The sequence below is a fragment of the Cherax quadricarinatus genome, chromosome 65 (assembly GCF_038502225.1).
Source record: "Cherax quadricarinatus isolate ZL_2023a chromosome 65, ASM3850222v1, whole genome shotgun sequence".
NCBI lineage: Eukaryota > Metazoa > Arthropoda > Malacostraca > Decapoda > Parastacidae > Cherax > Cherax quadricarinatus.
Genome location: NC_091356.1, coordinates 18,643,075 through 18,669,486, shown reverse-complemented (window position 1 = coordinate 18,669,486; position 26,412 = coordinate 18,643,075). Strand labels below are relative to the sequence as shown.

At 42.2% G+C, this 26,412-nt stretch overlaps 1 protein-coding gene across 1 annotated transcript in view; it reads right to left on the bottom strand.

The window, feature by feature from the left end:
• LOC128700571 (putative neural-cadherin 2) overlaps window positions 1-26,412 on the bottom strand; it is a 271,817-nt gene that overhangs the window by 223,162 nt on the left and 22,243 nt on the right. Inside the window, exon 4 of the mRNA XM_070098997.1 lies at window positions 21,438-21,615. Within this exon, the coding sequence (XP_069955098.1) occupies window positions 21,438-21,615 (178 nt within the window). The remainder of the gene's footprint in view (window positions 1-21,437; window positions 21,616-26,412) is intronic.

Below are 26,412 nucleotides of genomic sequence, written 5' to 3'. Positions count from 1 at the left end.
ACACCCAGGGGAGGGAATATTACGCACATGGGAGGGAATATTACACCCATGGTAGGGAATATTACACCCATGGGTGGAAATATTACACCCAGGGGACGGAATATTACGCACATGGGAAGGAATATTACACCCATGGTAGGGAATATTACACCCATGGGTGGAAATATTACACCCATGGGAGGGAATATTACGCACATGGGAGGGAATATTACACCCATGGTAGGGAATATTACACAGATGGGTGGAAATATTACACCCATGGGTGGAAATATTACACCCATGGGAGGGAATATTACACCCATGGGAGGGAATATTACACCAATGGGAGGAAATATTACACCCATGGGAGGGAATATTACACCCATGGGAGGGAATATTACACCCAAGGGAGGAAATATTACCCCCAGGGGAGGAATATTACTCCCTGGGGAGGGAATGTTACACCCAGGGGAGGAATATTACACCCAGGAGAGGAATATTATACGCAGGGGAGGGAATATTACACCAAGGGGAGGAATATTACACCCAGGGAAAGGAATATTACACCAAGTGGACGAATATTACACCCAAGGGAGGGAATGTTACATCCAGGGGAGGAATATTACACCCATGAATGTTACACAAAGGTGAGGGAATATGACACCCAGGGGAACTAATATTACACCCAGTGGAGGGAATGTTACACCCAGGGGAGGGAATATTACTCGCAGGGGAGAGATTATTACACCTAGGGGAGGAATATTACACCCAGAGGAGGAAATATTACACCTAGGGGAGGGAATGTTACACCTAAGGGAGGGAATGTTACAACCAGGGGAGTAATATTACACTCAGGGTAGGGAATATTATACTCAGGATGTAATACACGTACTCACGTCAGTGTTCTGGTGTGATACATGGACTCAGGTCAGTGTTCTTTTGTGATACATGGGCTCAGGTCAGTGTTCTTTTGTGATACATGGACTCAGGTCAGTGTTCTGGTGTGATATATGGACTCAGGTCAGTGTTCTGGTGTGATACATGGACTCAGATCAGTGTTCTGGTGTGATACATGGACTCAGGCCAGTGTTCTGGTGTGATACATGGACTCAGGTCAGTGTTCTGGTGTGATACATGGACTCAGGTCAGTGTTCTGGTGTGATACATGTACTCAGGACAGTGTTCTGGTGTGATACATGGACTCAGGTCAGTGTTCTGGTGTGATACATGGACTCAGGTCAGTGTTCTGGTGTGATACATGGACTCAGATCAGTGTTCTGGTGTGATACATGTACTCAGGTCAATGTTCTGGTGTGATACATGGACTCAGGTCAGTGTTCTGGTGTGATACATGGACTCAGGTCAGTGTTGTTACAAAAAACGCGATATCTAATAAGCAAAGAGATCTCCAGTGAACACGAGAAAGGACAGCCCTTCTAGCATCCAGCCTGTTACTGGGTTATTGTAACAAGTAGTCAGTATCCTGGTCCAATTATCCAGTAGAATTCAATAAGATTCAGTAGTGCTTCAGGATTACAACTGGTAGGCTACTAACTAAATAAATTAAAATTTAATAAGTTTATTAATAACAATAAAGTTGTCTATGCGTATATTATCAAATTAAATTAAATTAATCGATATAAAATTATATGAACAGGTAATATACATTATATATATTGCGACCCCTGAATGGGTCAGGTCAAGCAGAGAAACACAGCGTCCTGGCATAGAAACAGCGTAGAGGAGTGTGCCCGGAGAACCTGCATATGTACGGGTCTTAACGAGGGTAGTTAGGCTGTTAAATACGAAGTTCAAAGATTGGTCGGTGAGTTTGGTGGAGATGTTTGGTGGTCGCTGATAACAGTGCCAGTGTTTGGTGGTCGCTGATAACAGTGCCAATGTTTGGTGGTTGCTGATAACAGTGCCAATGTTTGGTGGTCGCTGATAACAGTGCCACTGTTTGGTGGTTGCTGATAACAGTGCCAGTGTTTGGTGGTCGCTGATAACAGTGCCACTGTTTGGTGGTTGCTGATATCAGTGCCAATGTTTGGTGGTCGCTGATAACAGTGCCAGTGTTTGGTGGTCGCTGATAACAGTGCCAGTGTTTGGTGGTTGCTGATAACAGTGCCAATGTTTGGTGGTCGCTGATAACAGTGTCAATGTTTGGTGGTCGCTGATAACAGTGCTAATGTTTGGTGGTTGCTGATAACAGTGCCAATGTTTGGTGGTCGCTGATAACAGTGCCAATGTTTGGTGGTCGCTGATAACAGTGCCAATGTTTGGTGGTTGCTGATAACAGTGCCAATGTTTGGTGGTCGCTGATAACAGTGCCAATGTTTGGTGGTTGCTGATAACAGTGCCAATGTTTGGTGGTTGCTGATAACAGTGTCAGTGTTTGGTGGTTGCTGATAACAGTGCCAATGTTTGGTGGTCGCTGATAACAGTGCCAATGTTTGGTGGTTGCTGATAACAGTGCCAATGTTTGGTGGTTGCTGATTACAGTGCCAGTGTTTGGTGGTTGCTGATAACAGTGCCAATGTTTGGTGGTCGCTGATAACAGTGCCAATGTTTGGTGGTTGCTGATAACAGTGCCAATGTTTGGTGGTCGCTGATAACAGTGCCAATGTTTGGTGGTTCCTGATAACAGTGCCAATGTTTGGTGGTTGCTGATAACAGTGCCAATGTTTGGTGGTCGCTGATAACAGTGACAATGTTTGGTGGTTGCTGATAACAGTGCCAATGTTTGGTGGTTGCTGATAACAGTGCCAATGTTTGGTGGTCGCTGATAACAGTGACAATGTTTGGTGGTTGCTGATAACAGTGCCAATGTTTGGTGGTTGCTGATAACAGTGCCAATGTTTGGTGGTCGCTGATAACAGTGCCAATGTTTGGTGGTCGCTGATAACAGTGCCAATGTTTGGTGGTTGCTGATAACAGTGCCACTGTTTGGTGGTTGCTGATAACAGTGCCAGTGTTTGGTGGTCGCTGATAACAGTGCCACTGTTTGGTGGTTGCTGATAACAGTGCCAGTGTTTGGTGGTCGCTGATAACAGTGACAATGTTTGGTGGTTGCTGATAACAGTGCCAATGTTTGGTGGTCGCTGATAACAGTGCCAATGTTTGGTGGTTGCTGATAACAGTGCCAGTGTTGTGTTCAGTTCGTTCTGGGTTATGAGAGTTGTAATAAAAGTGAATGATTGCTAGTTGTTGTGGCTGATATTAGACTATTTATCAGTTAAAGGGCCCAGGAAATTGCTATTTTGTTCTTTCTTTGAGTTAGTCTGAGGCCTCTTTACTTGGATGGCGGAGTCCAGCACGGCTGGCAGGCTGTGGCTGGATGACGGGGTCCAGCACGGCTGGCAGGCTGTAACTGGATGGCAGAGTACAGCATGGCTGGCAGGCTGTGGCTGGATGACGAGTCCAGCACGGCCGGCAGGCCGTGGCTGGATGACGGGCTCCAGCACGGCTGGCAGGCTGTAACTGGATGGCAGAGTACAGCATGGCTGGCAGGCTGTGGCTGGATGACGGGGTCCAGCACGGCTGGCAGGCTGTAACAGGATGGCAGAGTACAGCATGGCTGGCAGGCTGTGGCTGGATGACGAGTCCAGCACGGCCGGCAGGCCGTGGCTGGATGACGGGCTCCAGCACGGCTGGCAGGCCGTGGCTGGATGACGGGTCCAGCACGGCTGGCAGGCTGTGGTTGGATGAACTCCAATATTTCGTAGGTTATTTGTGAATTATTACTACCACGGTAATGTAGATTTTGAAGAATTAGACACACGTACAACATGTGCAACATCACATGTTGCACATGTTGCACGTGTTGCACATGTTGCACATGTTGCACATGTTGCACGTGTGTCGTGCACGTATGAGGCTGAAGTGCTGAGGGGAATTAAGAAGAATATAATTACAATTCAGAGGAGAGAGTAAAATGTTCTGTTTCAGTGGAAGTTAACAAGTTTTATTAAGTGCGTAGTTAATACTACAGTGACAGTACTACAAGTACTTGTACAAAGTACACAAGTACATGTGCAAGGTACACAAGTACATGTACAAGGTACACAAGTACATGTACAAGATATACAAGTACATGTACAAGGTATACAAGTACATGTACAAGGTACACAAGTACATGTACAAGGTATACAAGTTGGTTTAGAAAGACACCTAAGCAAACACTATAACATATTTATTAGAAAACGTTTCGGTCCTGGGACCTTGATCACTTCTAACATACAGAGGTAAAAAGACATTATATATATAGGCGGAGAGTGAGATGTGACGCACGTGACCTGAGGAATGTCATAAGAACATAAGAATGGAGGAACACTGTAGAAGGCCTACTAGCCCATGCGAGGCAGGTCCTCCCGAATTTCCAACCTGAATGTCAAAAAACAAAAGCATGGCTTCCTTCGATGTCACAGCCGTCTTTACCAACGTTCCTACTGACGCTGCAATCAACATTCTGAGACAGAGGCTCACTGAAAACCACGACCTCCCTTTACCTCTTCTAGATTTCATCAATCTAGTGGAACTGTGTGTTAATTTCAACTTCTTCAAGTATCAGGACAACTGTTACAAACAGTCCTTTGGGATGGCAATGGGCAGCCCGCTCAGTGCTGTGCTTGCCAACCTCTTCATGGAAAACTTGGAGACAGAGAAATTCAGCACCCTCATTCCCAACACCGTTACCTGGCTAAGATACGTTGATGATATATTGGTTTTCTATCCGAGACGTCTCAATATCCAGGCCCTTCTCAACAAGATCAATGCAGTTGAACCATCAATAAAGTTTACACTTGAACTCGAAAATGATGGCAAACTTCCTTTCCTCGACGTTCTACTGTGCAGATCTCCCGACAGTGACAAACTTCTCTTCAAAGTGTATAGAAAACCTACCAACAAGGACGATCTTATACACTTTTATTCACAACAAGACACCCGCACTAAGAGAGGAGTCCTCATTGGCTTCTTCTTGAGAGCTCTTCGCGTCTCCAGCCCTTGTTTTCTAGAAGAAGAATGCACTTACATAACACAAGCCTTTACACGTCTTCAGTTCCCATCTTTCTTCATCCGAGATTGCAGACTCAAGGCACAAGCTATCCTCAACAAACCGCCCATGGAACAGCCCGCTAAACAGTTCATAGTACTCCCATGTGGCGATGTTGCCACGAATACTCGCCAGGCACTTGCTATGAGTAACATCAACGTTTCCACCATAAACACATCCTCTGTCAAAGACCTCACTACGAAACGCAAAGACCTCACTACGAAACGCAGCCCCACACCTCTAACTTCTACAGCAGGCGTCTACACTATACCCTGTGGGTTCTGTCCCAAGAAATATGTAGGCGAAACAGGCAGAGATCTTGCAGTCCGCCTGAATGAGCATCGAAATGCCTCTAACAGAGACGATATAAGGTACGCATGTGTCCTCCACAGAGACTCCACGGGGCATTTGATGAACTGGAACGAGGCACAACTCGTTCTCACCGAACCAGACCTCAGACGCCGACGGTGCCTAGAAGCCTCACTTATCGCCGTCACCGACACTATAGAACGCAACACTGGAAACTACAAAATTTCAAAAACATTGGCATACATGATACTTAAGCAGCACCAACCCAACAACACAGGAGTCACATGATTTCATCGTCTACCCGTCCTCATAGGCAGAGGTTGTTTTGATAAGGACCTGCCTCGCATGGGCAAGTAGGCCTTCTACAGTGTTCCTCCATTCTTATGTTCTTATGACATTCCTCAGGTCACGTGCGTCACATCTCACTCTCCGCCTAACTCTGTATGTTAGAAGTGATCAAGGTCTCAGGACCGAAACGTTTTCTAATAAATATGTTATAGTGTTTGCTTACGTGTCTTTCTAAACCAACTTGTCGGTATTTATTACCAAGGTTTATACCAAGGTATACAAGTACATGTACAAGGTACACAAGTACATGTACAAGGTACACAAGTACATGTACAAGGTACACAAGTACATATACAAGGTACACAAGTACATGTACAAGGTACACAAGTACATGTACAAGGTATACAAGTACATGTACAAGGTACACAAGTACATGTACAAGGTACACAAGTACATGTACAAGGTATACAAGTATATGTACAAGATATACAAGTACATGTACAAGGTTTGTATACAAGTACATGTACAAGGTATACAAGTACATGTACAAGGTATACAAGTACATGTACAAGGTATACAAGTACATGTACAAGATATACAAGTACATGTACAAGGTATACAAGTACATGTACAAGGTATACAAGTACATGTACAAGGTATACAAGTACATGTACAAGGTATACAAGTACATGTACAAGGTATACAAGTACATGTACAAGGTATACAAGTACATGTACAAGGTATACAAGTACATGTACAAGGTATACAAGTACATGTACAAGGTATACAAGTACATGTACAAGGTATACAAGTACATGTACAAGGTATACAAGTACATGTACAAGGTATACAAGTACATGTACAAGGTATACAAGTACATGTACAAGGCATACAAGTATATGTACAAGATATACAAGTACATGTACAAGGTATACAAGTACATGTACAAGGTATACAAGTACATGTACAAGGTATACAAGTACATGTACAAGGTATACAAGTACATGTACAAGGTATACAAGTACATGTACAAGGTATACAAGTACATGTACAAGGCATACAAGTATATGTACAAGATATACAAGTACATGTACAAGGTATACAAGTACATGTACAAGGTATACAAGTACATGTACAAGGTATACAAGTACATGTACAAGGTATACAAGTACATGTACAAGGTATACAAGTACATGTACAAGGTATACAAGTACATGTACAAGGTATACAAGTACATGTACAGGGTATACAAGTACATGTACAAGGCATACAAGTATATGTACAAGATATACAAGTACATGTACAAGGTATACAAGTACATGTACAAGGTATACAAGTACATGTACAAGGTATACAAGTACATGTACAAGGTATACAAGTACATGTACAAGGTATACAAGTACATGTACAAGGTATACAAGTACATGTACAAGGTATACAAGTACATGTACAAGGTATACAAGTACATGTACAAGGTATACAAGTACATGTACAAGGCATACAAGTATATGTACAAGATATACAAGTACATGTACAAGGTATACAAGTACATGTACAAGGTATACAAGTACATGTACAAGGTATACAAGTACATGTACAAGGTATACAAGTACATGTACAAGGTATACAAGTACATGTACAAGGTATACAAGTACATGTACAAGGCATACAAGTATATGTACAAGATATACAAGTACATGTACAAGGTATACAAGTACATGTACAAGGTATACAAGTACATGTACAAGGTATACAAGTACATGTACAAGGTATACAAGTACATGTACAAGGTATACAAGTACATGTACAAGGTATACAAGTACATGTACAAGGTATACAAGTACATGTACAAGGTATACAAGTACATGTACAAGGTATACAAGTACATGTACAAGGTATACAAGTACATGTACAAGGCATACAAGTATATGTACAAGATATACAAGTACATGTACAAGGTATACAAGTACATGTACAAGGTATACAAGTACATGTACAAGGTATACAAGTACATGTACAAGGTATACAAGTACATGTACAAGGTATACAAGTACATGTACAAGGCATACAAGTATATGTACAAGATATACAAGTACATGTACAAGGTATACAAGTACATGTACAAGGTATACAAGTACATGTACAAGGTATACAAGTACATGTACAAGGTATACAAGTACATGTACAAGGTATACAAGTACATGTACAAGGTATACAAGTACATGTACAAGGTATACAAGTACATGTACAAGGTATACAAGTACATGTACAAGGTATACAAGTATATGTACAAGATATACAAGTACATGTACAAGGTATACAAGTACATGTACAAGGTATACAAGTACATGTACAAGGTATACAAGTACATGTACAAGGTATACAAGTACATGTACAAGGTATACAAGTACATGTACAAGGTATACAAGTACATGTACAAGGTATACAAGTACATGTACAAGGTATACAAGTACATGTACAAGGTATACAAGTACATGCATGGATGAACAATATCTCACTGGTCAAAAGAGAGGCATATATAGGCAAATCAAAAGAGGAGATGGGCAGTTAAGAAATCAATATATTCAGTTAAAGAGAGAAATAAAAAAGTGAATAAGAAAAGCAAAAAGAGATTATGAGGTTAAAATTGCAAGAGAATCGAAGACTAACCTAAAAGGATTCTTTCAGGTATACAGAAGTAAGATCAGGGACAAGATAGGCCCACTCAAAAGTTCCTCGGGTCAGCTCACTGACAGTGATAAGGAAATGTGTAGAAGTTTTAACACGTACTTCCTCTTAGTTTTTACGTAGGAAAATACTAGCGATATTCCAGAAATAATAAATTACGTAGAAAAGGATGATAATAAACTATGCACAATTAGGGTCACAAGTGACATGGTCCTTAGGCAAATAGATAAATTAAAACATAACAAATCCCCAGGCCCTGATGAACTGTATGCAAGGGTTCTAAAGGAACCCTTAGCATACAGTTCATCAGGGTTCAGCATAGGGTTAGGCAAGCGAAGAATTCCCAAGTATTAAGATCCCAAGAAGTTGCAGTGTCTGACAGGATTGTAGATGAATGGTTCAGAGAACCATTCATCTTCGCTTGCCTAACTCTTGGGCACAACCTACTTCCACATTGAACAAATGTGACACCACCTACGACTGCTCCACCTCTCCTGCCTACGGTTTATATGTTCCTTCTCCGCACTTATGTCGTAATCTATTCAAGATTGATGGACTGACCACATCGACTCAAGGTTGAGGGACTGATTACCTCATTCTCCTCTTGTTCCGCAAGATTCTCCTTTGTATGGACTGATGAAGCCACTGTGTGGCAAAACGTTTCCTCAATAAAGATACCCAAGTGTTGCGCATGTGTCTAATTTATCAAGAACCGTTGTCATGGTAGTAAACAAGAACCAGTGTCATGGTAGTAAACAAAAACCAGCGTCATGGTAGTAAACAAGAACCAGCGTCATGGTAGTAAACAAGAACCAGTGTCATGGTAGTAAACAAGAACCAGTGTCATGGTAGTAAACAAGAACCAGTGTCATGGTAGTAAACAAAAACCAGCGTCATGGTAGTAAACAAGAACCAGCGTCATGGTAGTAAACAAGAACCAGTGTCATGGTAGTAAACAAGAACCAGTGTCATGGTAATAAACAAGAACAAGTGTCATGGTAGTAAACAAAAACAAGTGTAAAGGTAGTAAACAAGAACCAGTATCATGGTAATAAATAAGAATCAGTGTCATGGTAGTAAACAAGAACCAGTGTCATGGTAGTAAACAAGAAACAGTGTCATGGTATTAAACAAGAACCAGTGTCATGGTAGTAAACAAGAACCAGTGTCATGGTAGTTAACAAGAGCCAGTGTCATGGTAGTTAACAAGAGCCAGTGTCATGGTAGTAAACAAGAACCAGTGTCATTATAGTAAACAAGAACCAGTGTCATGGTGGTAAACAAGAACCAATGTCATGGTAGTAAACAAGAACCAGTGTCATGGTAGTAAACAAGAACCAATGTCATGGTAGTAAACAAGAACCAGTGTCATGGTAGTAAACAAGAACCAGTGTCATGGTGATAAACAAGAACCATTGCCATGGTGGTAAACAAGAACCAGTGTCATGGTAGTAAACATGAACCATTGTCATGGTGGTAAACAAGAACCAGTGTCATGGTAGTAAACAAGAACCAATGTCATGGTAGTAAACAAGAACCAGTGTCATGGTAGTAAACAAGAACCAATGTCATGGTAGTAAACAAGAACCAGTGTCATGGTAGTAAACAAGAACCAGTGTCATGGTGATAAACAAGAACCATTGCCATGGTGGTAAACAAGAACCAGTGTCATGGTAGTAAACATGAACCATTGTCATGGTGGTAAACAAGAACCAGTGTCATGGTAGTAAACAAGAACCATTGTCATCGTAGTAAACAAGAACCAGTGTCATGGTAGTAAACAAGAACCAATGTCACGGTAGTAAACAAGAACCAGTGTCATGGTAGTAAGCAAGAATGAGTGTCATGGTGGTAAACAAGAACCATTGTCATGGTGGTAAACAAGAACCAGTGTCATGGTAGTAAACAAGAACCATTGTCATGGTGGTAAACAAGAACCAGTGTCATGGTATTAAACAAGAACCAGTGTCATGGTGGTAAACAAGAACCAGTGTCATGGTGGTAAACAAGAACCAGTGTCATGGTAGTAAACAAGAACCATTGTCATGGTGGTAAACAAGAACGAGTGTCATGGTATTAAACTAGAACCAGTGTCATGGTGGTAAACAAGAACCAGTGTCATGGTGGTAAACAAGAACCAGTGTCATGGGAGTAAACAAGAACCAGTATCATGGTAGTAAACAAGAACCAGTGTCACTGTGGTAAACAACAACCATTGTCATGGTGGGAAACAAGAACCAGTGTCATGGTAGTAAACGAAAACCAGTGTCATGGTAGTAAACAAGAAACAGTGTCACAGAAGCAAACAAGAACCAGTGTCTTGTTAGTAAACAAGAACCAGTGTCATGGTAGTAAACAAGAACCAGTGTCACGGTAGAAAACAAGAACCAGTGTCATGGTAGTTAACAAGAACCAGTGTCATGGTAGCAAACAAGAACCAGTTTCTTGGTAGTAAACAAGAACCAGTGTCATGGTAGTAAACAAAAACCAGTGTTATGGTAGTAAACAAGAACCAGTGTCATGGTAGTAAACAAGAGCAAGTGCCACGGTAGTAAACAAGAACCAGTGTCATGGTAGTAAACAAGAACCAGTGTCATGGAAGTAATCAAGAACCAGTGTCATGGTAGTAAACAAGAACCAGTGGCATGATAGTAAACAAGAACCATTGTCATGGTAGTAAACAAGAACCAGTGTCATGGTAGTAAACAAGAGCCAGTGTCATTGTAGTAAACAAGAACCAGTGTCATAGTAGTAAACAAGAACCAGTGTCATGGTAGTTAACAAGAACCATTGTCATGGTAGTAAACAAGAACCAGTGTCATGATAGTTAACAAGAACCAGTGTCATTGTAGTAAACAAGAACCAGTGTCATGGTAGTAAACAAGAACCAGTGTCATGGTTGTAAACAGGAACAAGTGTCATGGTAGTAAACAAGAACCAGTGTCATGGGAGTAAACAAGAACCAGTGTGATGGTAGTAAACAAGAACTAGTGTCATGGTGGTAAACAACAACCATTGTCATGGTGGTAAAGAAGAACCAGCGTCATGGTAGTAAACAACAACCAGTGTCAAGGTAGTAAACAAGAACCAGTGTCATGGTAGTAAACAAGAACCAGTGTCATGGTAGTAAACAAGAACCAGTGCCATGGTAGTAAACAAGAACCAGTGTCATGGTAGTAAACAAGAACCAGTGTCATCGTAGTAAACAAGATCCAGTGTCATGGAAGTTAACAAGAACCAGTGCCATGGTAGTAAACAAGAACCAGTGTCATGGTAGTAAACAAGAACCAGTGGCACGGTAATAAACAAGAACCAGTATCGTGGTAGTAAACAAGAACCAGTGTCATGGTAGTAAACAAGAACAAGTGTCATAGTAGTAAACAAGAACCAGTGTCATCGTAGTAAACAAGAACCAATGTCATGGTAGTTAACAAGAACCAGTGTCATGGTAGTAAACAAGAACTAGTTTCATGGTGGTAAACAAGAACCAGTGTCATGGTAGTAAACAAGAACCAGCGTCATGGTAGTAAACAAGAACCAGTGTCATGGTAGTAAACAGGAACCAGTGTCATGGTAATAAACAAGAACCAGTGTCATGGTAGTGAACAAGAACCAGTATCATGGTAGTGAACAAGAAGCAGTGACACGGTAGTAAACAAGAACCAGTGTCATGGTAGTAAATAAGAAACAGTATCATGGTAGTAAACAAGAACCAGTGCCGTGGTAGTAATCAAGAACCAGTGTCATGGCAGTAAAAAAGAGCCAGTGTCATGGTAGTTAACAAGAACCAGTGTCATCGTAGTAAACAAGAACCAGTGTCATGGTAGTAAACAAGAACAAGTTTCATGGTGGTAAACAAGAACCAGTGTCATGGTAATAAACAAGAACCAGTGTCACGGTAATAAACAAGAAACAATGTCATTGTAGTAAACAAGAACCAGTGTCGTGGTAGTAAACAAGAACCAGTGTCATGGTAGTAAACAAGAACTAGTGCCATGGTAGTAAACAAGAGCCAGTGTCATGGGAGCAAACAAGAACCAGTGTCATGGTAGTAAACAAAAACCAGTGTCATGGTAGTAAACAAGAAATAGTGTCATGGTTGTAAACGAGAACCAGTGTCATGATAGTAAACAAGAACCAGTGTCATGGTAGTAAACAATAACCAGTGTCATGGTAGTAAACAAGAACCAGTGTCATGATAGTTAACAAGAACCAGTGTCATTGTAGTAAACAAGAACCAGTGTCATGGTAGTAAACAAGAACCAGTGTCATGGTTGCAAACAAGGAACAGTGTCATGGCAGTAAACAAGAACCAGTGTCATGGGAGTAAACAAGAAACAGTGTGATGGTAGTAAACAAGAACCAGTGTCATGGTGGTAAACAAGAACCAATGTCATGGTAGTAAACAAGAACAAGTGTCATGGTAGTAAACAAGAACCAATGTCATGGTAGTAAATAAGAACCAGTGTCATGGTAGTAAACAAGAACCAGTGTCATGGTGATAAACAAGAACCATTGCCATGGTGGTAAACAAGAACCAGTGTCATGGTAGTAAACATGAACCATTGTCATGGTGGTAAACAAGAACCAGTGTCATGTTAGTAAACAAGAACCATTGTCATCGTAGTAAACAAGAACCAGTGTCATGGTAGTAAACAAGAACCAATGTCACGGTAGTAAACAAGAACCAGTGTCATGGTAGTAAGCAAGAATGAGTGTCATGGTGGTAAACAAGAACCATTGTCATGGTGGTAAACAAGAACCAGTGTCATGGTAGTAAACAAGAACCATTGTCATGGTGGTAAACAAGAACCAGTGTCATGGTATTAAACAAGAACCAGTGTCATGGTGGTAAACAAGAACCAGTGTCATGGTGGTAAACAAGAACCAGTGTCATGGTAGTAAACAAGAACCATTGTCATGGTGGTAAACAAGAACGAGTGTCATGGAATTAAACTAGAACCAGCGTCATGGTGGTAAACAAGAACCAGTGTCATGGTGGTAAACAAGAACCAGTGTCATGGGAGTAAACAAGAACCAGTATCATGGTAGTAAACAAGAACCAGTGTCACTGTGGTAAACAACAACCATTGTCATGGTGGGAAACAAGAACCAGTGTCATGGTAGTAAACGAAAACCAGTGTCATGGTAGTAAACAAGAACCAGTGTCACAGAAGCAAACAAGAACCAGTGTCTTGTTAGTAAACAAGAACCAGTGTCATGGTAGTAAACAAGAACCAGTGTCATGGTGGTAAACAAGAACCAATGTCATGGTAGTAAACAAGAACCAGTGTCATGGTAGCAAACAAGAACCAATGTCATGGTAGTAAATAAGAACCAGTGTCATGGTAGTAAACAAGAACCAGTGTCATGGTGATAAACAAGAACCATTGCCATGGTGGTAAACAAGAACCAGTGTCATGGTAGTAAACATGAACCATTGTCATGGTGGTAAACAAGAACCAGTGTCATGGTAGTAAACAAGAACCATTGTCATCGTAGTAAACAAGAACCAGTGTCATGGTAGTAAACAAGAACCAATGTCACGGTAGTAAACAAGAACCAGTGTCATGGTAGTAAGCAAGAATGAGTGTCATGGTGGTAAACAAGAACCATTGTCATGGTGGTAAACAAGAACCAGTGTCATGGTAGTAAACAAGAACCATTGTCATGGTGGTAAACAAGAACCAGTGTCATGGTATTAAACAAGAACCAGTGTCATGGTGGTAAACAAGAACCAGTGTCATGGTGGTAAACAAGAACCAGTGTCATGGTAGTAAACAAGAACCATTGTCATGGTGGTAAACAAGAACGAGTGTCATGGTATTAAACTAGAACCAGTGTCATGGTGGTAAACAAGAACCAGTGTCATGGTGGTAAACAAGAACCAGTGTCATGGGAGTAAACAAGAACCAGTATCATGGTAGTAAACAAGAACCAGTGTCACTGTGGTAAACAACAACCATTGTCATGGTGGGAAACAAGAACCAGTGTCATGGTAGTAAACGAAAACCAGTGTCATGGTAGTAAACAAGAACCAGTGTCACAGAAGCAAACAAGAACCAGTGTCTTGTTAGTAAACAAGAACCAGTGTCATGGTAGTAAACAAGAACCAGTGTCACGGTAGAAAACAAGAACCAGTGTCATGGTAGTTAACAAGAACCAGTGTCATGGTAGCAAACAAGAACCAGTTTCTTGGTAGTAAACAAGAACCAGTGTCATGGTAGTAAACAAAAACCAGTGTTATGGTAGTAAACAAGAACCAGTGTCATGGTAGTAAACAAGAGCAAGTGCCACGGTAGTAAACAAGAACCAGTGTCATGGTAGTAAACAAGAACGAGTGTCATGGAAGTAATCAAGAACCAGTGTCATGGTAGTAAACAAGAACTAGTTTCATGGTGGTAAACAAGATCTAGTGTCATGGTAATAAACAAGAACCAGTGTCATGGTAGTAAACAAGAACCAGTGTCATAGTAGTAAATAAGAACCAGCGTCATTGTAGTAAACAAGAACCAGTGTCATGATAGTAAACAAGAACCAGTGTCATGGTGGGAAACAAGAACCAGTGTCATGGTAGCAAACAAGAACCAGTGTCATGGCAGTAAACAAGAGCCAATGTCATGGTAGTCAACAAGAACCAGTGTCATGGTAGTAAGCAAGAACCAGTGTTATGGTAGTAAACAAGAACCAGTTTCATTGTGATAAACAGGAACCAGTGTCATGGTAATAAAAAAGAACCAGTGTCGTGGTAATAAACAAGAACCAGTGTCATGGTAGTAATCAAGAAACAGAGTCATGGTGGTAAACAAGAACCAATGTCATTGTAGTAAACAAGAACCAGTGTCATTAGGAAAACAAGAATAGTGTCGTGGTATTAAACAAGAACCAGTGTCATGGTAGTAAACAAGAACTAGAGTCATGGTAGTAAACAAGAGCCAGTGTCATGGTAGTAATCAAGAAACAGAGTCATGGTGGTAAACAAGAACCAATGTCATTGTAGTAAACAAGAACCAGTGTCATTAGGAAAACAAGAATAGTGTCGTGGTATTAAACAAGAACCAGTATCGTGGTAGTAAACAAGAACCAGTGTCATGGTAGTAAACAAGAACAAGTGTCATAGTAGTAAACAAGAACCAGTGTCATCGTAGTAAACAAGAACCAATGTCATGGTAGTTAACAAGAACCAGTGTCATGGTAGTAAACAAGAACTAGTTTCATGGTGGTAAACAAGAACCAGTGTCATGGTAGTAAACAAGAACCAGCGTCATGGTAGTAAACAAGAACCAGTGTCATGGTAGTAAACAAGAACCAGTGTCATGGAAATAAACAATAATCAGTGTCATGGTAGTGAACAAGAACCAGTATCATGGTAGTGAACAAGAAGCAGTGACACGGTAGTAAACAAGAACCAGTGTCATGGTAGTAAATAAGAAACAGTGTCATGGTAGTAAACAAGAACCAGTGCCGTGGTAGTAATCAAGAACCAGTGTCATGGCAGTAAACAAGAGCCAGTGTCATGGTAGTTAACAAGAACCAGTGTCATCGTAGTAAACAAGAACCAGTGTCATGGTAGTAAACAAGAACAAGTTTCATGGTGGTAAACAAGAACCAGTGTCATGGTAATAAACAAGAACCAGTGTCACGGTAATAAACAAGAAACAATGTCATTGTAGTAAACAAGAACCAGTGTCGTGGTAGTAAACAAGAACCAGTGTCATGGTAGTAAACAAGAACTAGTGCCATGGTAGTAAACAAGAGCCAGTGTCATGGGAGCAAACAAGAACCAGTGTCATGGTAGTAAACAAAAACCAGTGTCATGGTAGTAAACAAGAAATAGTGTCATGGTTGTAAACGAGAACCAGTGTCATGGTAGTAAACAAGAACGAGTGTCATGGTAGTAAACAATAACCAGTGTCATGGTAGTAAACAAGAACCAGTGTCATGGTAGTTAACAAGAACCAGTGTCATGGTAGTAAACAAGAACCAGTGTCATGGTAGGTAACAAGAACCAGTGTCATGGTAGTAAACAAGAACTAGTTTCATGGTGGTAAACAAGATCTAGTGTCATGGTAATAAACAAGAACCAGTGTCATGGTAGTAAACAAGAACCAGTGTCATAGTAGTAAATAAGAACCAGCGTCATTGTAGTAAACAAGAACCAGTGTCATGATAGTAAACAAGAACCAGTGTCATGGTGGGAAACAAGAACCAGTATCATGGTAGTGAACAAGAACCAGTGTCACGGTAGTAAACAAGAACCAGTGTCATGGTAGTAAACAAGAACCAGTGTCATGGTAGTAAACAAGAACCAGTGTCATGGTAGCAAACAAGAACCAGTGTCATGGCAGTAAACAAGAGCCAATGTCATGGTAGTCAACAAGAACCAGTGTCATGGTAGTAAGCAAGAACCAGTGTTATGGTAGTAAACAAGAACCAGTTTCATTGTGATAAACAGGAACCAGTGTCATGGTAATAAAAAAGAACCAGTGTCGTGGTAATAAACAAGAACCAGTGTCATGGTAGTAATCAAGAAACAGAGTCATGGTGGTAAACAAGAACCAATGTCATTGTAGTAAACAAGAGCCAGTGTCATTAGGAAAACAAGAATAGTGTCGTGGTATTAAACAAGAACCAGTGTCATGGTAGTAAACAAGAACTAGAGTCATGGTAGTAAACAAGAGCCAGTGTCATGGTAGTTAACAAGAACCAGTGCCATGGTAGTAAACAAGAACAAGTGTCATGTTAATAAACAAGAACCAGTGTCAGGGTAGTAAACAAGAACCAGTGTCATGGTAGTAAACAAGAACCAGCGTCAGGTAGTAAACAAGAACCAGTGTCATGGTAGTAAACAAGAACTAGTGTCTTTGTGGTAAACAAGAACGAGTGTCGTGGCAGTAAACAAGAACCAGTGTCGTGGTAGTAAACAAGAACCAGTGTCACAGTGGTAAACAAGAGCCAGTGTCATGGTAGTTAACAAGAGCCAGTGTCATGGTAGTAAACAAGAACCAGTGTCATGGTAGTAAACAAGAATCAGTGTCATGGTAGTAAACAAGAACCAGTGTCACGGTATTAAACAAGACCCAATATAATGGTAGTAAACAAGAACCAGTGTCATGGCAGTAAACAAGAACCAGTGTCATGGTAGTTAACAAGAACCTGTGTCATGGTAGTAAACAAGAACCAGTGTCATTGTAGTAAACAAGAACCAGTGTCATGGTAGTAAACAAGAACCAGTGTGATGGTAGCAAACAAGAACCAATGTCATGGTAGTAAACAAGAACCAGTGTCTTGGTAGTAAATACGAATGAGTGTGATGGTAGTAAACAAGAACCATTGTCATGGTGGCAAACAAGAACCAGTGTCATGGTAGTAAACAAGAACCATTGTCATGGTGGTAAACAAGAACCAGTGTCATGGTATTAAACAAGAACCAATGTCATGGTGGTAAACAAGAACCATTGTCATTGTGGTAAACAAGAGCCAGTGTCATGGTAGTAAACGAAAACCAGTGTCATGGTAGTAAACAGGAACTTGTGTCATGGTAGTAAACAAGAACCAGTGTCACGGTAGTAAACAAGAACCAGTGTCATGTTAGTAAACAAGAACCAGTGTCATGGTAGTAAACAAGGACCAGTGTCACGGAAGTAAACAAGAACCAGTGTCATGGTAGTTAACAAGTACCAGTGTCATGGTAGTAAACAAGGATCAGTGTCACGGAAGTAAACAAGAACCAGTGTCATGGTAGTTAACAAGAACCAGTGATATCGTAGTAAACAAGAACGAGTTTCATGGTAGTAAACAAGAACCAGGGTCATTGTAGTAAAGAAGAACCAGTGTCACGGTAGTAAACAAGAACCAGTGTCATGGTAATAAACAAGAACCAGTGTCATGGTAGTAAACAAGAACCAGTGTCATGGTAGTAAACAAGAACCAGTGTCATGGTAGTAAACAAGAACCAGTGTCATGGAAGTAAACAAGAACCAGTGTCATGGTAGCTAACAAGAACCAGCGTCATGGTAGTAAACAAGAACCAGTGTTATGGTAGTAAACAAGAACCAGTGTCACGGTAGTAAACAAGAACCAGTGTCATGGTAATAAACAAGAACCAGTGTCATGGTAGTAAACAAGAAGCAGCGTCATGGAAGTAAACAAGAACCAGTGTCATGGTAGTAAACAAGAACCAGTGTCATGGAAGTAAACAAGAACCAGTGTCATGGTAGATAACAAGAACCAGCGTCATGGTAGTAAACAAGAACCAGTGTCATGGTAGTAAACAAGAACCAGTGTCACGGTAGTAAACAAGAATCAGTGTCATGGTGGTAAACAAGAACCAGTGTCATGGTAGTAAACAAGAATCAGTGTCATGGTAGTAAACAAGAATCAGTGTCATGGTGGTAAACAAAAACCAGTGTCATGGTAGTAAACAAGAATCAGTGTCATGGTAGTAAACAAGAATCAGTGTCATGGTGGTAAACAAGAACCAGTGTCATGGTAATAAACAAGAACCAGTGTCATGGTAGTAAACAAGAACCAGTGTCACGGTAGTAAACAAGAATCAGTGTCATGGTGGTAAACAAGAATTAGTGTCATGGTAGTAAACAAGAATCAGTGTCATGGTAGTAAACAAGAATCAGTGTCGTGGTGGTAAACAAGAACCAGTGTCATGATAGTAAACAAGAATCAGTGTCATGGTAGTAAACAAGAATCAGTGTCATGGTAGTAAACAAGAATCAGTGTCATGGTGGTAAACAAGAACCAGTGTCATGGTGGTAAACAAGAACCAGTGTCATGGTGGTTAGTTAGTTAGTTAAAGATTAGCCGGTATTCTCCCGGCCCGGGCCTTTTCCAAGTGGTGGCCCAGCCTTGGCTCCCTCTGTAGGGAGTGTCTGAGACCTAAGTCTCCCATGGGAGGAGGCACAAGTTCCTCCTCATCTTTGGGACCAACTGTCCCCAGGCCTAGCCACAAGCTAGGCCTCTCTGGTCTGCCATCCCCGCCCCAAGGGGGTAAACGGGAATGACAGTCTTATGAGCTAAAGGCTCGGGCTCAGGCACCTACCCTACCCTAGAAGGGTTAGGCATGGTGTCGATCTGTCATGGTGGTAAACAAGAACCAATGTCATGGTAGCATTTTTTTAAAATATTCTCATTTACACTACAATTATGCTCACAAAAACCTTGAACTTGGCGATGAGCTGTCTTGATAGTGAGAATAAATTGTCGATATGTGTATAAATTGTGGACGGTGAATATACAGTAAAATATATATAGTGTATATAAACTGCGGAGATATATGTCAAAGAAAATCTCATCTTCTGCGTAACAATAATAATAATAATAATAATAATAATAATAATAATAATAATAATAATAATAATAATAATAATAATAATAATAATAATAACAGTAATAATAATAATAATAATAATAATAATAATAATAATAATAATAATAATAATAATAATAATAATAATAATAATAATAATAATAATAATATTAATAATAGTTATAATAATAATAATAATAATGATAATAATAATAATAATAATAATAACAACAATGATACTTCTGCTCTCTTTAAAGTGTTCAGGGAGAAAGCTGTATTATAGAACTGGCGCAGAGTACTGCGGGCAGAGTACTGCGGGCAGAGTACTGCGGGCAGAGTACTGCGGGCAGAGTACTGCGGGCAGAGTACTGCGGGCAGAGTACTGCGGGCAGAGTACTGCGGGCAGAGTACTGCGGGCAGAGTACTGCGGGCAGAGTACTGCGGGCAGAGTACTACATGTCCTGAGGAGAGTACAGAACAGTACAGCACACTACAGGACGGCACAATAGAGGACAGTACTGCACAGGACACTACAGTACACTTCAGAACAGTACGCTACAGGAGGGTACAGTGCAGAACATTACATTTCTGTACAGTACAGTGCACTACAGCACAGTATAGTGCACTACAGCAGAGTACAGTGCACTACAGCACAGTATAGTGCACTACAGCAGAGTACAGTGCACTACAGCAGAGTACAGTGCACTACAGCAGAGTACAGTGCACTACAGCAGAGTACAGTGCACTACAGCAGAGTACAGTACATACATTGACCTGACTCATGAAATCGTTATGACACGGTAGAAAACAAACCATACCACGGGCGGAGTTTTATTACTCTCTGATCGCGGGTTCGAACCCCGCCCGAGGTATGGTTTATACATTGAACTATAAGACATTACAGTATAGTGCACTAAACCATAGAACAGTACAGTGTACTATACCACAGTACAGTATGTTGCACTACACTATGCTACAGAACAGTGCATTACAGTACAGTACACTACTATACACTACAGTACACTGCAGTACAATACAGTGCACCACAGTACAGTACAGTACACTTCTGTACACTACATTACAGTACACTACACAACAGTGCACTACAGTACTACTATTACCACTGCTATTACTAATACTACTACAACAACAACTACCACCACCACTAGTATTAGGCAGTGTTGCCACAGATAGTGGCAGTGAGCACGGGGTCAGAGAAGTACTCACCCTGGGCAGTGTTCTCACAGATAGTGGCAGTGAGCACGGGGTCAGAGAAGTACTCACCCAGGGAAGTGTTGCCACAGATAGTGGCAGTGAGCACGGGGTCAGGGAAGTACTCACCCAGGGCAGTGTTGTCACAGATAGTGGCAGTGAGCACGGGGTCAGGGAAGTACTCACCCAGGGCAGTGTTGCCACAGATAGTGGCAGTGAGCACGGGATCAGGGAAGTACTCACCCAGTTCAGTGTTCTCACAGATAGTGGCAGTGAGCACGGGGTCAGGGAAGTACTCACCCAGTTCAGTGTTCTCACAGATAGTGGCAGTGAGCACGGGGTCAGGGAAGTACTCACCCAGTTCAGTGTTCTCACAGATAGTGGCAGTGAGCACGGGGTCAGGGAAGTACTCACCCAGGACAGTGTTGTCACAGATAGTGGCAGTGAGCACGGGGTCAGGGAAGTACTCACCCAGGGCAGTGTTCTCACAGATAGTGGCAGTGAGCACGGGGTCAGGTAAGTACTCACCCAGGGCAGCGTTATCACAGATAGTGGCAGGGAGCACGGGGTCAGGGAAGTACTCACCCAGGGCAGTGTTCTCACATATAGTGGCAGTGAGCACGGGGTCAGGGAAGTACGGAGAGTTGTCATTCACATCTTTGAGGTTCACTTGTACTACGGTGTCGTCACTCAGCTCACCGTCGCTGGCACTTACACGCAAATGCCACTTGGCCTGGCCCAGCGGTGGATCCCGGTCTAGTGGCTGTAGAGGAGACCACTTGGTTAGTGTGAGGGGAGACCACTTGGTTTGTGTGAGGGGAGACCACTTGGTTTGAGGGGAGACCACTTGGTTAGTGTGAGGGGAGACCACTTAGTTTATGTGAGGGGAGACCACTTGGTTAGTGTGAAGTGTAGGGAAGACCACTTAGTATGAAGTGTAGGGAAGACGACTTAGTGTGAAGTGTAGGGAAGACCACTTAGTGTGAAGTGTAGGGGAGACCACTTAGTGTGAAGTGTAAGGAAGACCACTTAGTGTGAAGTGTAGTGGAGACCACTTAATATGAAGTGTAGGGGAGACCACTTAGTATGAAGTGTAGGGAAGACTAATTAGTGTGAAGTGTAGGGAAGACCACTTAGTGTGAAGTGTAGGGGAGACCACTTAGTGTGAAGTGTAGGGGAGACCACTTAGTATGAAGTGTAGGGAAGACCACTTAGTGTGAAGTATGGGGGAGACCACTTAGTATGAAGTGTAGGGGAGACCACTTAGTGTGAAGTGTAGGGGAGACCACTTAGTATGAGGTGTAGAGGAGACCACTTAGTATAAAGTGTAGGGAGACCACTTAGTGTGTAGTGTAGGAGGGACCACTTAGTGTGAAGTGTAGGAGAGACCACTTAGTATGAAGTGTAGGGGAGACCACTTAGTGTGAGGGGGAGACCACCTGGTTACTGTGGGGAGTTACTGTTGGGAGTTAGACGAGGTGGACAAAGACGGGATGTTCCAGAGATGGGACACAGACACAAGAGGTCACAATTGGAAGTTGAAGACTCAGATGAATCAAAGGGATGTTAGGAAGTATTTCTTCAGTCATAGAGTAGTCAGGCCATGGAATAGCCTAGAAAGTGATGTGGTGGAGGCAGGAACCATACATAGTTTTAAGGCGAGGTATGATAGAGCTCATGGGGCAGGGAGAGAGAGGACCTAGTAGCAATCAGCGAAGAGGCGGGGCCAGGAGCTGTGACTCGACCCCTGCAACCACAAATAGGTGAGTACAAATAGGTGAGGTGTAGAAGAGAGCAAGTATTTAGAGTGGGATTCATGGCACCATAGTTGCCCTGAACATAAAACCATAGGTGCTACAACATTAAACCATAGGTTCTATATACATTAAATCTTAGGTGTTGTAAGCTTCAGACCATAGGTGCTATAAGCAACTTGTTTCCTCAACACACAGTAAATTATCTAATAGTTGCGACTCAAGTTGATAGAAGTTGTACAGACACACATGTTGTACTGATAACCTTCATGTTCTTCTGTAACACACGATCCCTATTAACAACAGTCAAATATACCTCAGGAAATTAGTATGAGACAGAAGTTCACTTTAATATGTGGACGATATAGAAGATTGTGAAGGCAATACTATATATATATATATATATATATATATATATATATATATATATATATATATATATATATATATATATATATATATATATATATATATATATATATATATATATATATATATATATATATATATATATTTTTTTTTTTTTTTTTTTTTTTTCTTTTTTTATATAGGATGGGGTCCACCTCTGGTGTAAATTGTGGGACCCATAGCCTCGGAGAAGTGGATAAAAAGGCTTCAAGGAAGAATATTTGGATTTCTTCCTGAAGCCATTTGAATATTCCACTTCCCCTACCACCCCATCTTTTAAACTATTTTTTTTTACCAATAGGAATATTTTATTACATAATATGGCACAGAAGATTTAAGAGATACATTGTTGATATAAAGGTGGCATATATATATATATATATATATATATATATATATATATATATATATATATATATATATACATGTTGTTACGTGTGTATCACCGATTATAAGGCGAAAATCTCATCCAGCTCCTCAGAGCTGGGGCGTGTGCCCAAAATGCAGCATGCATTACCCCTTTGAACAGCCGCGCTGAGCCGCTGGAACAGAAAACTAGCTGCCCTGGGATCCCTAGTTACCCTGATGAGTCTTTTTCCCAGCTCCTTAAGGAAATTAGATGCACTCTTTCCCCATGAGCCAAGGGTCTCTGAGCCTATGGGAACAAACATATAATGATGGGCAAGTTCTCCATATTTTCTAGACTTTTGGGACTCCCTAAAGCTGGCAGCTGCCCCTCCTTCCTCCCTGGTGTATTGGAGATAGGTATCAGCCAAGGTAGATGCACATGTATAGTCCCACACCACCTGCTTCCCATCTGTCCAGGCTTGAAGGGTGATACCATCTGGACGCTTCTGGCTGCCATCAGATCTGCATAGTTGGGGTGGCTCCCTTACTGCTGGGCATCCAGCTGTTGTGAGGCTCCTCTTGATAATGTTATTAACCTCCTCATGTCTTGCAATCTTTCCCTCGGATTTACGGCACACAAGACCATGGTACCCGAATCGGTCTGCTGCTTCACTGCCACAAATACACCTGTGTTCGGCGAGAATAGGGGCGGCAAGTCGAAGGGCAACACCGATGCGGATGGTCTGTGGGTCGAGGCGTGTGCCAAGGCTGGAGTTGGGAACAGCCAACAGAAAGTCCCCAGCATGAGGGGCTCTCACTGCCAGCAGGCGGGCTCTATCCTTCCCTGACACACTCTGAAGCATCGTTGAGGCTATATTTTCCACTATTGGACCATCCCAGTGCGATTGTTTGTAGTTGTTGGGGGGAGCAGGTCTGGTTTCTGAGCCCGTTAGATTATCCCAGATCATTGCTCCGTCAATGAATTTTTGGTCCTGGGCTCCAATCTTGTCCCTAAGATGTTCAGGGAGAATCGCTGCTACAAGCCCTCAGGATGCAATACACGAGGACAGAAAAGCAGGTAACGCAATCTGTGATGACTTGCGGACACCAATGCCTCCTAGTCTGACTGGAAGTGTAGCTTGGTTCCACTGCCCGTCTTCTAGAGTAAGGTTAAGTACTTTCGTAAAAATCTGCCTCAGAATACTGTCATATTCGTGCAGTATAGGGTTATCATATGAAGGTGCACATCTTAGGAAATATGTCAACCTGGGCAGACTCAAGCACTTTGTGAGAAGGTACAAGGCATCGTGGGTGTCCAGATTGCCTATTCGTTGTTCCATTCTCCTTAACTCTTCCAATTTCTTCCTGAGAATTGTGTCAATGGCATTGCTTCCCAGAGGTGCTCCTAGCAAGACACTATTTGTGGGGGCAATGACTGCTGCTCCTGGTAGTTTTGATCTCACTGCATTTATCACTTGTTGACTGACTGAGATGATTTCACATTTGGATGGATTCAGGATGAGACCCATTTCCTGTCCCCGTGTCATTACCTGTGTAAGGTCATGTAGGAGGGACTCCTTTGTACCTGCTAGTGTGCCATCATCTAGGAACCAGATGTTTAGCTCGCTGGTCAGTCTGACTGTGATTTCCCTAACTGCAATACAGAAGAGAAATGGTGCAAGAGGATCTCCTTGTTGGACACCCTCTGATGATGTGATTTCATGCTCTCCAAAGAGAAGCATTGATTCCTTGCTATACCCAGCTGAAACAAAAGGGAAGAGACCAGGGAAATGTTCTTGTACTGCTGCTAATACCACGTCTCTTTTCAGGAGATTGAACGCATTCTTGAAATCTAATATATATATATATACCATGAACTACATGCGGTAGTATGTGCCCTGCGCCATTTTCCCTTCAGCCTGGGCTTACCACACAGTTTGAGGTATGGCAGATGATGAAGCCAGCCAGCCACAAAGCCAGAGAAACAGTGCACCCAACAATGAAAGAGGCACATGTCAGGTGTGCGGAGAGTTTCGAGCACGCAACAGGGATAGTCGCATTCGTGCACACAATGGGTGTGCGGGATCACATATGCCCCCAGCAGAGAGCAACCCAAAGCCTCCACAGGCAGATGACAATTCCAATGGCAACCTCCTCACTTGCGATAACCTTCTGTTGGCATTCAAATCCACTGCTAACAGTACCGTATCCCACATCCCTAAAGCGGCTCGCCCATATGCAGCAGGGAAATTCACAGACCTTCTTAAGCACGTGAATGGAGGTTCCACCAACTTAGAAGCCCAAGGCACCATCCAAGCATGGCGCAACCTGCTCCTGTTCGGCAATGTCTGTCTTGCAGTTCCTGAGAGACGAGGCAAACTGCTAACCACGTCAGTTATCAAGGCAGTGCGCAACTACCCAAGAACGGATTATTGCGTCCCTCTGCCCCATCATCGCAGGAATCACAAAGGTAGACCCAAGAAAAGTCCCGCTGAAAACGAGAAAATTTGCGCACAGGTTAGCAAAAAAATTGAAGAAGGTAACACAGTGGGAGCAATCCGAATAATTACAAGTGACGACACTGTAGCCCCCAAAGATGAGACCACAGCCCAAGCACTAAGAGACAAGCATCCAACCAGGGACACCATAGCCATCAACAACAACCCTGAGGAAGACCCCATCACTCTCAAGTACTTTCCCACCACACTCACCTACTGGCCCACCCACTCTCACCAACTGGCCCACCGCACTCTCACTTACTGGCCCACCCTACTCTCACTTACTGGTCCACCCCACTCTCACTTACTGGCCCACCCCACTCTCACTTACTGGCCCACCGCACTCTCACCTACTGGCCCACCCCACTCTCACCTACTGGCCCACCCCACACTCATCTACTGGCCCACCACATTCTCACCAACTGGCCCACCCCACTCTCACCTACTGACCAACCCCACTCTCACCTATTGGCCCACCCCACTCTGACCCACTTGTCCACCACACTCTCACCAACTGGCCCACCGCACTATCACCTACTGGCCCACCCCACT